Below are 13,567 nucleotides of genomic sequence, written 5' to 3' on the forward strand. Positions count from 1 at the left end.
TATTTTACTTATGATATTTTAAGTCATATAAAAAACTTGCATTTGAGTATTTTAATCTCTTGATAATTTACAAAATTTATGCCTTGAATACTGGTTTAGAAAGGCCTTCCCAACTCTATCACATAAATATTCAATGGCTTTTTTTTCCTACTACTGTAATCCACCTGAAATTTATTAAGCTATACTTTAAATGTTTATATATCAATCTTAATTTTTAGAGAATATCGTGTTTTATAAAACACATTTTAGGGACCCCTGGGTGGCTCAGGAGTTGAGCGTCTGCCTTGGGCTCAGGGCATAATCCCTGGGTCTGGGATCAAGTCCCACATCGGTCTCCGTGCATGGAGCCTGCTTCTCTCTCTCTGCCTGTCTCTGCCTCTCCCTCTCTGTGTCTCTCATGAATAAATAAATAAAATCTTAAAAAAGAAAAACACAATTTTAGTACTCATTTAACAAAATGACTGTAGCTCTATAAACTAAAAAAAAAAAAAAAGTATCTCATTCTCTTCCTCTAAATTTTGCTTTTGGAGAAGAAAAGCAAGTAAAAATAAAATCTCCAGTAATTTTCTCCTACAGCTTTGTTTTCAAAAGTATTATATTTCTCATCTTTGTAGAAAAATCCCCTTAACCCTTGTACATATCCTTAATAGAACTGGCATAACTCCAATATCCATGATTTATGTAAATTCTACTTGAACCAATTAAAATTTTCAGCCTGTGCCCCTCTTGGGGTAGAGGATATTCACTAGGACTTTGCCCAAGCTGCTTAAATAAAATTATTTTGAATATCTGCATAGATTTCTTTCACGTAATTAAAATTACTTCAAAAGTTAAATAGAAAAATGCCCTTAAAGTCCAGCATGGTTGTGAGCATGCATACGTAAGAAAGAAAATGTTTTCATTATGCCGAGAGGAAAATATACTTTAAAAGTAAAATTTCAGATTGTCAAAGGAAATACCAGAGTCTAAGTAGAACAAGCTTTTCAGAGAACATTTGACAACAGCATCACGATCTTTAATTAATAATCTAACAAGTCGGAGACTTGTATCACCCCTTTGATCATTTTAGAGGGAGCGAGCTGTAAACACTACATCCAGTCCATCAAGGGGAGATGGCACCAAGGCTGTAGAAGTGAAGGTAGGGGGAATGTTACAAGGGCTAAAAATATCTTTTCCCTGGGAACTCTCCACGAGTTGGTCCGTAATGAGATTCAACTTCAATAAATGAATAAAGCCGAGAAAAATAACTTGAAATGCAAGTAATTGGTGTCAAAGAGAAATCTGGATTACTGTGATAGAAAAGCAGTTTGAAGGGGGCGATGGCTGACAAGTCAGAATTGAATTGAGAGTACTGCCTTCATGTTTGCAAAAGTCTCAATAAAGGTCCGTTGGGAGCGAATGAACAAAGAGGTCACCAAATCCTAGAATTTCCCAAGTGCCAATAACTGTGCTACACACACTCACTTATCTTTTCATTCGAAACAAAAAAATAAAATGAGAATGACATTCTAAACACTGTTCGTTACATGTGCCGATTAACCTGGGAGGTTAAAGTTCCTCAATAACATAGGATTACCATGTAACCCTGTTTTAGGGTTAACATAACCCTAAATAGGATAATAGCATAGGATTACCATGTAACAGGCTTGGATTGTACCTGTTTGGGCTTAATTGTTAACAGCACCTGCCTTCATTCTAAAAAGTGTTCCAGTTTGAACAAAAAATTATGTGACCATACTATTAATTTCCTATTGTTGCTATGACAAATTACTGTAAGTATCTGACTCAAAACAACACAAATTTGTTATCCTGTACTTCTATAGATTATAGTCCAACATGGACCTCACAGGGCTAAAAGCAACATGCTAATAGGCCGGCCTTCACTTCGGAAGTCTATACAGGAGCATACTTGTCTTTTCTAGTGCCTAGGGACTATAGCATTCCTTGGTTGGTGGCCTCCTCCGTCTTCAAAGCCAATGATGGCTGCTCAAGTCCCTTCTCACTTTGTATCACTCAGACCTTCGCTTCTCCCACCCTCCTAAGGACCCTGGTGATCACACTAGGCCCACCTAAATAATCCGGCTGATCTCACTGTTTTAAGGTCAGCTGATCAGCAACCTTAATTCTACTTTGCCATGAAACCTAATATATGCACAGACTCCAGGGAGTAGGACATGAAGATCTTTTTCTGCCAACCACAGTCACTCTATGGTAGTAGAGCCAAAATTTGAAGGCAGGCTTTCTGGTTCAAAGTCTAGTGTAATTTCAGTGATCAACGAGGATGTCTTCAATGGAAAAGTCTGGTTTGATATTTGTGAGGTGTTGGTAGGTTTGAAGGGCGTGAGACTTGCAAACAGAAACGCAGTAAAATACCTATAAGTGGGGCACCTGGGGGGCTCATTTGGTTAAGCATCTGACTCTTGATTTCGGCTCAGGACATGATCTCAGAGTGGTTAAGAGACTGAGCCCCACGTCAGGCTCTGCATTGAGTGTAGAGTTTGCTTAAGATTCTCTCTCTCTCTCTCTCCCTTTCCCTCTTCCCCACTCCCACCCCTCTCCCTCTCTGAACAAAACAAAATAAAACAAAACAAAACAAAAAAAACCTATCAGAGTTTTCTCTATTCAAGGCACTTATATATGCATAGAAGGAATACCTAGATAACACTGTTCCTGCCTTCGAGTTGTTTATGATCTGACTGGGCTATGAGTACATTCACCCATGTGGACTACATATGTCTTTATCAAAGGGGCCTATAATAAATGAATATACTGTATTAATTACATATGTAAGAATTCAGATATAAAACATAAGGGCAATTTAAGTTTCACATTAACCAAGTAAGTTAGGATTTATTGTATCTTTTTCTTTCTGATGACAACAAATATTATATCCATGGTAAAAAATTTGGTTTTTAAAAATCTCCCACCATTCTCAACCTTGACAGGTCATGTATTATAAATAAACTCACAATAGCATCCTTTCACAAAAACTTCTATGGGCTTCTGTATTTCTGTGGAAACCTGGTGCCCATCTACAATGCCCTTGAAATGGGAGAATTAACTCATGTTCATGCAGTACTTTTAGGTCTCCACTCTTGGATAAAGCAATTTTGCTTTAAATAGGTTAGAGGTGATTTGCATACAACGTTCCCCTCTCCATTCTATTTGCCATGGTCATTTCAGAGCTACATTTATAAGAGGGAAAACTTTTTTATTTCCAGAAAGTCTGACAGGGGAGCTTGTTGTATGTAGCTAGGCTGATACCGTAATATCCCCCAATCTGCCACAACTGGCAGAGTGATTATATTTATATTTATATTTATATTTATATTTATATATATTTATATTATATAGAGAGAGTTTATATATTAGCCTATAGTATTTTATATGTGTTTTCATGTTTTTTAGGGAAAATTTATAATAAACTCATCATATACCTAAATTCATGGGCAATTTTGCCGTGGATGAGGCAAGAATGAAACACAGCAATCAATGTCAAGCTATTTACTATTAAGTAAGTAATATAGGAAAGAGAATGAAACAAAAATGCGAGAGAAGTCCATGAAAGAGCATTTAGCAAGCAGGTGCATAGTGGAAGAAAGCACGAATTTTAGAGTCAGACCTAAGTTTGGATCCAGCTGGATCACACACTAGCTTTTGATTCTAGACCAGTACTTGAATTTCTCTGGGTTTTACTGCAGTGGGTTTTTCTTCAGGTTGTTTTGAGCCAGATAAGACAATGCATAAAAAGCTCAGACATGTATGGGACACCAAAGAAATGTAGTTCCCTTCTTTAAAAGGCAAGTCATTAATTTAATGTACTTAGGTATTGTTATCCACTGTGGTTCTTATTCATGAATTAAGACTGCACAGTCAACAGACTTATATAGTCCATGGATCCAGGACCGATTATCAGCTCTTATGTGCCAGGGATGGAGAGAAAGGACAGATGGCCCAAGCAGAGGCCAAACTTTGGACTCCAGTCTCTTAAAGAGGTACTGCTGCTTCATGCAATCAGCTTCATGCAATCAACATGAGATCAGGTGGCTATTATGTGCAGGCACTGGGTCTTAGCCTTGAAGATTTGCCAACAGTCAAGAATATTCGTGACACCTCTGCCTTCGTGGGCCCTGTCAGAGAGGCAGACATTAATTGAATTATCATACAAATAAACAAGCTATATTATGGAAAATGTTATAAAGCAAAGCATACCAGTACCACGGGAGTGTAAGCCAGGGACACCCTAGTTAGTCTGGAGGGGTTAGGGAAGATCTTCTTGGCCAGTGATACTGGAGCTGACATGTGAAGGATGAATAGAGGCTAACCGAGGACAGCAGGTAAGAAGTCTACACTTGCGGAACAGCAGGTAGGAAGTCCAGGTTTACTAGGAGAATTACATGTGCTGGGAAGGAACGGGGTCAGTTGAAAAAAATTGAAAAAAAGATTGGCGTAGTTGGATCATAAGGAACAAAGGGTATCTCTTATGACATGAAATGAGTTTGGAGAAGTGGCCTGGGGCCAGATTGTAATAATAAGATTTGTCAAAGTAGATGAATGTACTGTTTATCCTAAGAGGGCTGAGAAACCATTGTGAAGTCTCCATTATGGGGTGACTTAAATTAATTAAAAGTTTGAAGACACCCTGGAAGCCTATATTGGTCATATTCTCCAGAGAAATACACACACACACACACACACACACACGCACACACAAAGGGATTTATTGTCAGCAATTGACAGTTATGGAGGCTGAGAAGTCCTGTGAACTGCCGTCTGCAAGCTGGAGACCCAGAAAAGCTGGTTGTTGATTCAGTCCAAGTCCAAAGAGGTGAGAGGCAGGAAAGTCCATGATGTAGATTCTAGTCCAGGTCTGCAAGCCTGAAAAGCAGGAGCACCAAGGGCATTGTCCAATATGGTAGCTACAGGTGGCAACTGAGCTCCTGAATGTGGCTGGCACAATGAAAGACTTGGATTTTTTGTTTTATTTCTCCTGATTAATTTAAATTTAAATAGCCACATGTAACTAGCAGCTTCCATATTGGACAGTGTAGTTTTAATATACGAATGTCTCCTACCGCTGCATGTCCCTGATCTCTAACTGAAACTATTTTATTCATATGTTTTACGTTGCTTATCATCTATCTCTTCATGCTAGAATGTGTTGTTGACTGCTGGATAGGTAACCCTCAGGGTAGGGTTGACATGTAATATCTCAATACATTTTTTGTTAAACTGACTTTAAAATTAATAAATGCCCCTTAAGAGCACTTCACTTTTTTTTAAAGATTTTATTTTTAAATAGTCTCTACACTCAACTTGAGGCTCGAACTCACAACCCCAAGATCAGGGATCACATGCTCTGCGGAATGAGCCAGCCAGGCGCCCCATGAACACTTTGCTATTTTTAAAGATTTTACTTTCCACTAAAAGATCCCGGAGTCAACCTCAGGGTAGTGTTGTAACATAAAACACTCTCGGGTTGTATACGTACATAGCTGGTTTTATGACATTCGTCTCCACGTTTTGCATTCATCCTAATCAATTATACCTCCTTAGTTTCTGTTTGTCTTTCCATTACATTGAGATGGACCTGGAGTCCGCCGCTCTCACTTCCCACACTGTGCATTGGGGGATTCTAGGGACCCCAGGCCTCTCTACCCGACTCGTGGCTTCTGAGACAGCCCAAAGCTTGTGCAATGCGGAAGGGTCAGGAAGGAGGTCATCCTGGGATCATGACCAAGGTCATGACCCCAGCTGACCCGGGAGGGAACTGCGGTAATCAGAGGGGTTCCTCACCCTCCAGTTTGCAAACAAATCCCCCACTGCATGCAGGGCCGGGGGAGTGGGGAGAATGAGGCAAACCTTTGCAGGTGGGGCAGGTGGCGGTGCTAACAGGCGAGGGGGCTTGCTTACAAGGCTGGCGTGAGGCGGCTGCAGGTCCAGGAGGTCTCTGCACCTGCCCGCCGCACTCTTACAAGTTTATGCTGAGGTCTTGGCAGCACCCGGGCAAGTCTACCATCCGGTCACCCCCAGCAACACGTGGCTGGCTCAAGGCTGCCTCCTCAAAAATAGCTCCCAGGGTGGGAATGGAGGACAGAGGAGGGATGCAAACCAACTGGAAGCTTAGGACTCAGATCCCAGATATTCGGTGTCTAGACACAGTTTTTTTGGTTGAGATAAAGTCAAGTCTTTGGCTATTTTGGAAAGACACAAAATTGCCCCAAGTTTTTGTTTGCTTTCCTTAGTTTAGCAGAATTCATTAGCGTCTAAACAAACAAACAAAAAAACAAACCAGCAGAAAAAGTAGAGAAGTTCACTCTGTGAGCTCTCCTTTGTGTGTAGATCTTAAAAGGCTCAGTCCATTTATTTGCTGCTGAGAGGATGAATTAATGTGAAAGGGAAAAGAGGAAAAGATACTCTTCTAGCCAGGCATACCTGGTTTCATTTGTGCTTACTGCCTTCAAATTCTCTGCACACGCACGCGTTACACGTGCACGCTTCACATGCTATTTTGTGCATTTACGCATAATATTCTCAGGCAATCAACAAGGTGGAATAATGATTTTATCCGATCGCTGCATTCTATCGCGTTGCGACAAACATTCGGTCAGTTCCCCTTTTCCCGAGGCATTTAGCGATGCCAGTGGTGATTTATTATTCTAATAATGAAATGACATACAGTGAATGTTTTCATATATGGAGTGCAACCTAACTCAAATAGACTCAGCAGTGGAATCCAGAAGGAGGAACAAAGTGTATGAGCCCTTCATAGCTTTTCTGGGATTTTTCCCATGCTACTTTCCAGAAGGATGATACCAGTTTGCAATGCCGCCAGGTTGGGGGGCGACCATGCTGATTTGTAATAAAAGTGTTTCTCTTTCATTTTCCTAGTTTGGGCTTGTTTTGACAGTAGGGCTGATAACCACAGTAGGAGCAGCTAGTATTCTTGAGACCAATCATGGGAGAGCCATAGAGTAAGTGCTTTAGAAACATTGTTTATAGTGGCTAAAGGTACATGTTCTGGAGGCTGATGGCATGAGGTTAAATCCAGATCCTACCACTTAATCTCTAATTTGCGTCCATTCCCTCCTTGCAAATGATTCGTAATGGTTTTACCATCTGAAGACCAAGTGAGTTTATATAGTAGAGAGCCCAGTAAGCACTGGGGAATGTTGATTATTCCCAATACTGGGTGTTTTTCATTAACCTCATCGTACAGGTGAGAAAACTGAGAGAGGAAGAGGTTGGCTCTGGGTCACATAGCTCCTGAAAAGTGGGGCTGGGTTCCAAGTACAGGGACCCTTACCCCAAGGGCCAGAGTTTCAGGAACACAGCAGGGAGCAGCACCCACATCCAAGGGGCAGTGTTACTGCTGCCGCTGAGTTAGACCGAGGCAGAACCAGGTGCAGAAGATAAGAACATAAGGCTGCTGTGACTCGCTGGAAATGCCATGAGCTAATTCCTTGTTTCCAAGACAAACAAGATAGCTGGGTTTTGTTTTGTTTTGTTTTTTTATGCTATTATTTTCTTCATCCTTGAGATCTGAAGGTACTTCTGTATGCATGTGTTCCGTAGGATCATGAAATCCCCCCTAGATTACATAGGCCTGGTGGGTGGCAATCCCAGGGGCACACACCCAGGACCCCACAAATGCCTTCCTTGCCTCAGGAAGACTCTCTATAAATACTTACTGACCTGAATTTCTCCTAAACATTACCATAAACACTTTCAGTTATTTCTTAATGTACTCTGTTCATAACTGCTTAGTCAATTATTTTTATTAGCATAACATTTCTTTTAAGCATAATGATGTTAGAAAAAAAACAGAAACAATGTAAGCACATTTTCTCAACTGTGGCTGATTGTGTTTTCTCTCTCTCTTTTTCTTTTCTGGACTTCCTTTGCAGATTTGATGAATTAATTGTGCCTTTCCCAAGAGGGACGTAACATGGATTGAAATTTGTCGCTTATTCTATAATGTTTAGTTTCTATTCTAGTTCCAGGGACTATCCATTGAGACGGAAGTTTGAATATTGCCAAGGGCTCATAAAATTGCTTATATAACCTACTTTCTCCAGAGAACCTGACTTCAATTTTCGTAATGAATTAATGCCTTCTTCCTCCCCCAATCTCTTTGCTCCGACAGCTATTTGTGGAGACCACTGATGTCAATGGCAAAACTCTCGAGGGGCCAGTTCCTCTGGAAGTCATCGTGATTGACCAGAATGACAACAGACCAATCTTTCGGGAAGGCCCCTACGTTGGCCACGTCATGGAAGGATCACCGACAGGTATGTTAGATTGGCTTACACTAGCATGATGGCTTGGGAAGTGGAAGCCTGTGACCTTTGGGGATTCTAGAGACAGTTTTGTTGCTGTTCCCACTCATTCGTATGCCTCAACACCCCCGTGTTATCTCCCTGGATAGAAATGAGAGCTGGAAATCTGCAACTCAGAACATGACTGGGGTGTCGCAGGCTATGAACATCTCTTGCTTCATCTCCGAAAGCTACCTTTGAAAGATGGCCAACAGCTAAGTTTCTCTAATGCGTGGCTGATGATGGACACTGTAAATATGTAGCTCACCCTTGCGAGGGCCCAAGGTTGAGCTTTGTGGTGTGGTACAGCTTTGAAGAAAATTAAGGTCCCTACTCCAAGCTCCTTACTTATTCCTTTCATCATTGTCTTTTCCTAAGAGCTATTTTGGGGGGAAAAAAACCAGGTAGGACTTTTTTCCCTTACACAAGGTGCATGGAGAAACCTTTTGTCTTCAGTCAAAGGGCCAAAAGCAAGACATTTTATTTCTCTCTCTGGAAATACATGCACCTACTGTGATGTTACTACAGAGCTCCTCTTATCTGTTTCCCACACTTACCCTTTCTATCAGGGAAGGTTGCAGAATTTAGAGCTCTCTTTTTTGGCGCAAGAGATACTAATAAAAGCATTCTGTGACCGGCAGTAGAAGTCACTGCTGAGTAGGATGCTTGAGGAAGTGAAGAGCAAAGTAGAAAAATCCCTATTATGAGAGTGGACTTTGATTTTAAGCTTTAAAATACATTTGAGTGAGGAAGCACCATAGGAAGAGTATCACTGTTGCTGTGTCTCGATTATGCCCAAACAAATAAGTCATTCGGCTGGTCAGGCGGGAGATGGAAGCCTGAGCACTGCTTTGATGGTTTATTTTCCCCCTTCACCGAATTGATGGGATGTATCAATAACATGTAGATCTATGAAGCTCAGTGAGCGTTGTCATGGTAACCTGCCTAGACCACCCCTTGAGTAATTGTATGCAAGGTGCCTAACCTCCCTTCAGCTTCAAGAAGCTGGGTCTCCCAGCACCTCATCAGCTCCCCAGGGACAGGAGCCTAGCTCTCCCTTCTGGGATTTGAATGCATTCTGTAAAAAGGATCTGGGATTGCCCATGGGTGCTAGGGGGCGTTTGGAGGAGCTCAGGAGGTGAAAGAGTACTATAGGCCAGAAAAGATGGGAAGCAGGCAGGTGAAGGTAGGTCAGATCACTTTCAGGCAGGCCTTTTCCGTGGCCCCTCTCCTCCGTGGCTGCTTTTGGTGGAAGGAGGGCTTCTGGTAGGTAGGAGAGACCCTGGAATTTGGGTCCGATGTTCACAGATTATCTTCTTAAACAAGCTGATGTGCGGGACGAGTCAGGGGAACTGATGGGGAAAGCTATTAAAGAAGCTGGAGTTTGAGCAGAGCAGGAAAATGATTCCCAGTTTCCATCTGTGGTGCTGGGCCCTGTCTGTGAGTGACTGGAATTCGAGCCGGGCCAGGAAAGTGTTCTAAATGTAAATGACAGTGCTTACGTCGGAGGCGGCTGTGAGCGTGTGCGTGTCTTTGTATATTATGTGTGTATATGATTAGACAATGTCCAGTTTTCCTCCCACTGTGCCCTTCCTTAAAGTTTCAGAAAGAATTTCAAATTTTATTGCTTTATATACATGTCACATTTTCAAAGAAAAATGGAATCCTTTATGTACACTGAATTTCTTAAAGCACAAAGTAATTCGGTTAGGGTGGACGGATCTCCAGCAAAACATAAACCACCTCCAACTTTTATTTATGATTGGTATTATCCTATAAAAATACATAAAGACTCGGGTATCTGTGTGGCTTCTTTCAGCTACGCAGAATTTGGCCTGAATCGTTGTTTTTTTCCAGCTCCTCTGGGTCTGGCTATAAAGCAGGAATTGAAATAGATTCATTCAACTTTGAGGTCAAGAATGTGGAAACGCTGTGGGAAACTTTTAGGATAAAACCTGCTTAGGTCACCTAGCACCTTCTAAGGGATCTCAGGCATAATGACCCCTGAAGCCTCGGTGAGGGTAGAATTTCCAACCTAAACCATTTACAAGTTGGACCAATGAACCCTGATCAGCTATGGGAATGATGGCCTCTCCTACTTCAGTAATGCCCTGCTCCTTTGTGCCGGGTGGAATCCTAGGTATCATAAACACTGGAGTGGATCCATTTTACAGAAGGGGATGCTGATCCCGGGAAGAGCTCAGTGACTTTGCCCCTTTCTCATCGAGAACAGATGGGGGGCAGGGCTCCATCTGTATCATCTACCTTCAAATCATGTGCTCTTTCAAGCGTCCCACAAACTTCATGGTGAAAACAGCCATCAAACTACAATACCGTGGAGTTGGGCACTTAGCGTGTGCCAAGATCTTTATGACATTGTGTCCTTTCCACCACTACACCATTCCCTGCCCTGAGGAGTCATTACCACTCCATTGGGGTACCATTACCCCATCATATATGTAAGAAAAGTGAACCTCAAAGAGATCCAGACACTTGTGCAAAGTCTCGCAGCTGGTGGGTGAGTGAGAATCTGTGCCCATGTCTCTGGCTCGAGGTGCGGGCTCTTTCCCACATACATACATGTATGGAGTTAGCCACTATCCCTCCCCTTCTTCACCCTTCACCCTCCTCCCCTTCTTTGCAGTCCTAGCTGGAGGGAAAGCATTTGCTCTATCAGAGGAACTGGTGGAGCTCCTAACGGAAAGTAAAGAGCTCTTCTGACCAAACGTCCAGCTCATCGAATCACTTCTGGCAAAATGTGTACTGTTGCTCAGTCTCTGGCATCGAACAGTGTTACATGTAGGCCTTGCTGTCACTCACATTGCTTTCTTCTGAGTTCAAGTCATCAGGGCCAGCTTGGTGAGGTGTGACCTGCACAGCCTCGCAGGGCCCCACACTCAGAAGGGCCCAATGTTTGGTATTAGCCTCTGCCATCACCACCTTAAAACTCTTAATAGGTATTGAACAAGGGCCCCTGCATTTTCCTTTTGCACTGAGTGCCCCCAAACTGTGGAGCTAGTCTTGAGCATGGCACTGTGGCCCAAAGCTGGTGTGATGCTCCACTCAGCTCCTTGACCCATTGAGACATTGGGCAGCTTACTGAACCTTCTAGAAGCCTCAGTTACCTTGTCTGCAAATGAACTGGGTGCATGATAGTACCTGCCCTAAAGAACTGTACGCAAGGATTAAATGAGACAGTGCTTCACTCAGCACATACAACAGAACAAAGGTTCAAGAGATGCTAGTGCATCCTTAATGCCACCTGTTATTATTATTATTCCTGCAGCATACCATTTGGGGGAGGTAAGGCAAAAAGACAGGCAGTTTGTGTGAAGGAACATTCATCTCCCAACAAACCGAGCATCATTTTCATGTTCCAGTGTACCTGGATATGCCATCAGCACCAATCCATCATGGAGTAAGGTCACCCATATTTATCTGTGTGTGCAGACAGGAGACCATTTCCAGTGGCTCAGCACTAAACTCCAGGGTATTGTTTTGGGGAATCAGTACTGGATGAGGGAAGATCAACAGCAAATAATGGTCTTTGAACTTCGCAAATTATGAGCTATTCCTTTTATGGAGTCACAAGGCATTGATTTATGGGACCCAAGCCCCGGCCCTGGATGCTCTCTGGGGCCAGCCAGAGCTCTGTGTGGGTCTGGTGTTTTCTGAATGTGCAAGGCATGCCTGGACCTCATGATTAGGGATAGAGGCCTGGGACCCTTGTAGTTCCTGGAGAGCACACATGCCAGGGCCCCGCAGTGCCTACTGGCACCAACTCCCCAGTGTCTTGCCACTGCTAGTCTTCTGGGCACCTATGAGCAGGGCTAACCATGAGATGAGGGCTGAGGTGAGGGCTGAGGGCATGTGGTTTACCTGGGAGGTGAGGATACCAGATGAGGAGTGCTACAGGGAAGGGAAGGGTGACATGGGGCTCAATCTCATGACTCTGAGATCATGACCAGAGCCAAAACCAAGAGTCTGACCCTTAACCAACCACACCACACAGGTGCCCCGACCCTTCTCTTTAAATAGGGATCAGGACCTGGAGGTGCATATTCTGACTCCTAAGAGAGATGCCTGTTGCTGACAGGTGTGCTGACACTTCTTGAGCAGCTGGAGAGGAGTAGAGATGAGCGGCTAAATCCTCTTTGGACTTCTGAGCACACAGGTGCTCTTGCCGTCTTTGGCTTCCTCTCGTGCTCCCTGTTTTTATCCAACCAGTATCATGACTGAGCACCTACTCTGTGCCAGCACTATTCTGAGCTCTGAGGGGGCAGCTGAGGACCTGTCAGCCAGTGTTCATTCCCTCCTGGTTTGCATAGCCAAGCAGGGAGACTGGTGACAATTGAAATGTGGGGAGCGCTACAATGCAGCCACATGATCTTTATCCCAGCAGGTGCAGTCCAGCTTCCTTGAAGAGATGCTGTCAGGAGGGTAGGGCTTTTGTAGTTTTTTTTTTTCCCCCTCTGGGATCCACCTGAGTTTCTGTTATTCAAGACTCAGTACGTCCATTTTTAAAAAAATTCTACCATGACAGACATGAGGAAAAACTTCCAATCAATAGGCCTTTGTGACAAGAGGCTGTCCTGAGACCTCAGCTCTGCCTGGTACTTGCTATTTTCCAAAGCAGCTCTGGCTACATGGTTTTGATATGTGATAGTTGATATCTGAGGCCTAGCGCAGCACAAACCCTCAGGTGGTTGGTATGACCTGGTCATAAAGCTGCTCGTGGCCTCCTGTTCACTTGTCATGGTTCCTGCAGTGTGGCTTCTCTGTCCACCAGACTGTCCAGTTCTCCTTCACTGGTACTTTTGGACTTTCATGTGGAAGGTTCTTCCATTCTCAACCATCCCAGCCAATCCTCTGGGCTCTGGAATGTTGGGCACATGACTATTTGGTTTTTTGCTTGTTTCCTAAGTAGAAGTTTTTCTTTTAAAAATAAATCAATTCAGCTTCTGTTCATCTTTTTTAAGTTAAAAAAAAATCCAATCACCCTCAAATCTCACCATCCAGAGAAAACAACAGTCGCCATCTTGGTGCATATAGTTGCAGGGCTGTGTCTGGGCATGTCTCCACCCAGGGATGCTCTACACAATTTGATAGAAACGGAGCTGTATGTTCCTTTCTGTAACTCGCTTTCTTCACTCTACAGGGTCGTATGGACTTTTTTGTAAATCAATAAATGTCAAGCTACATCATTGTTTTAAACAGCTAGTGTCTGGATCTGCCATCATCTAGTTAGC

At 43.1% G+C, this 13,567-nt stretch overlaps 1 protein-coding gene across 3 annotated transcripts in view; it reads left to right on the forward strand.

Moving 5' to 3' along the window:
- Positions 1 to 13,567, forward strand: part of CDH13 (cadherin 13) — a 1,001,991-nt gene that overhangs the window by 611,546 nt on the left and 376,878 nt on the right. For all 3 annotated transcript variants that reach the window (XM_072819442.1, XM_072819439.1, XM_072819441.1), the window contains one exon: positions 8,147 to 8,291. In XM_072819442.1, coding sequence (XP_072675543.1) covers positions 8,147 to 8,291 — 145 coding nt within the window. The remainder of the gene's footprint in view (positions 1 to 8,146; positions 8,292 to 13,567) is intronic.

This window comes from Canis lupus, chromosome 3 (genome assembly GCF_048164855.1).
Source record: "Canis lupus baileyi chromosome 3, mCanLup2.hap1, whole genome shotgun sequence".
In the NCBI taxonomy this organism is placed as follows: Eukaryota; Metazoa; Chordata; class Mammalia; order Carnivora; family Canidae; genus Canis; species Canis lupus.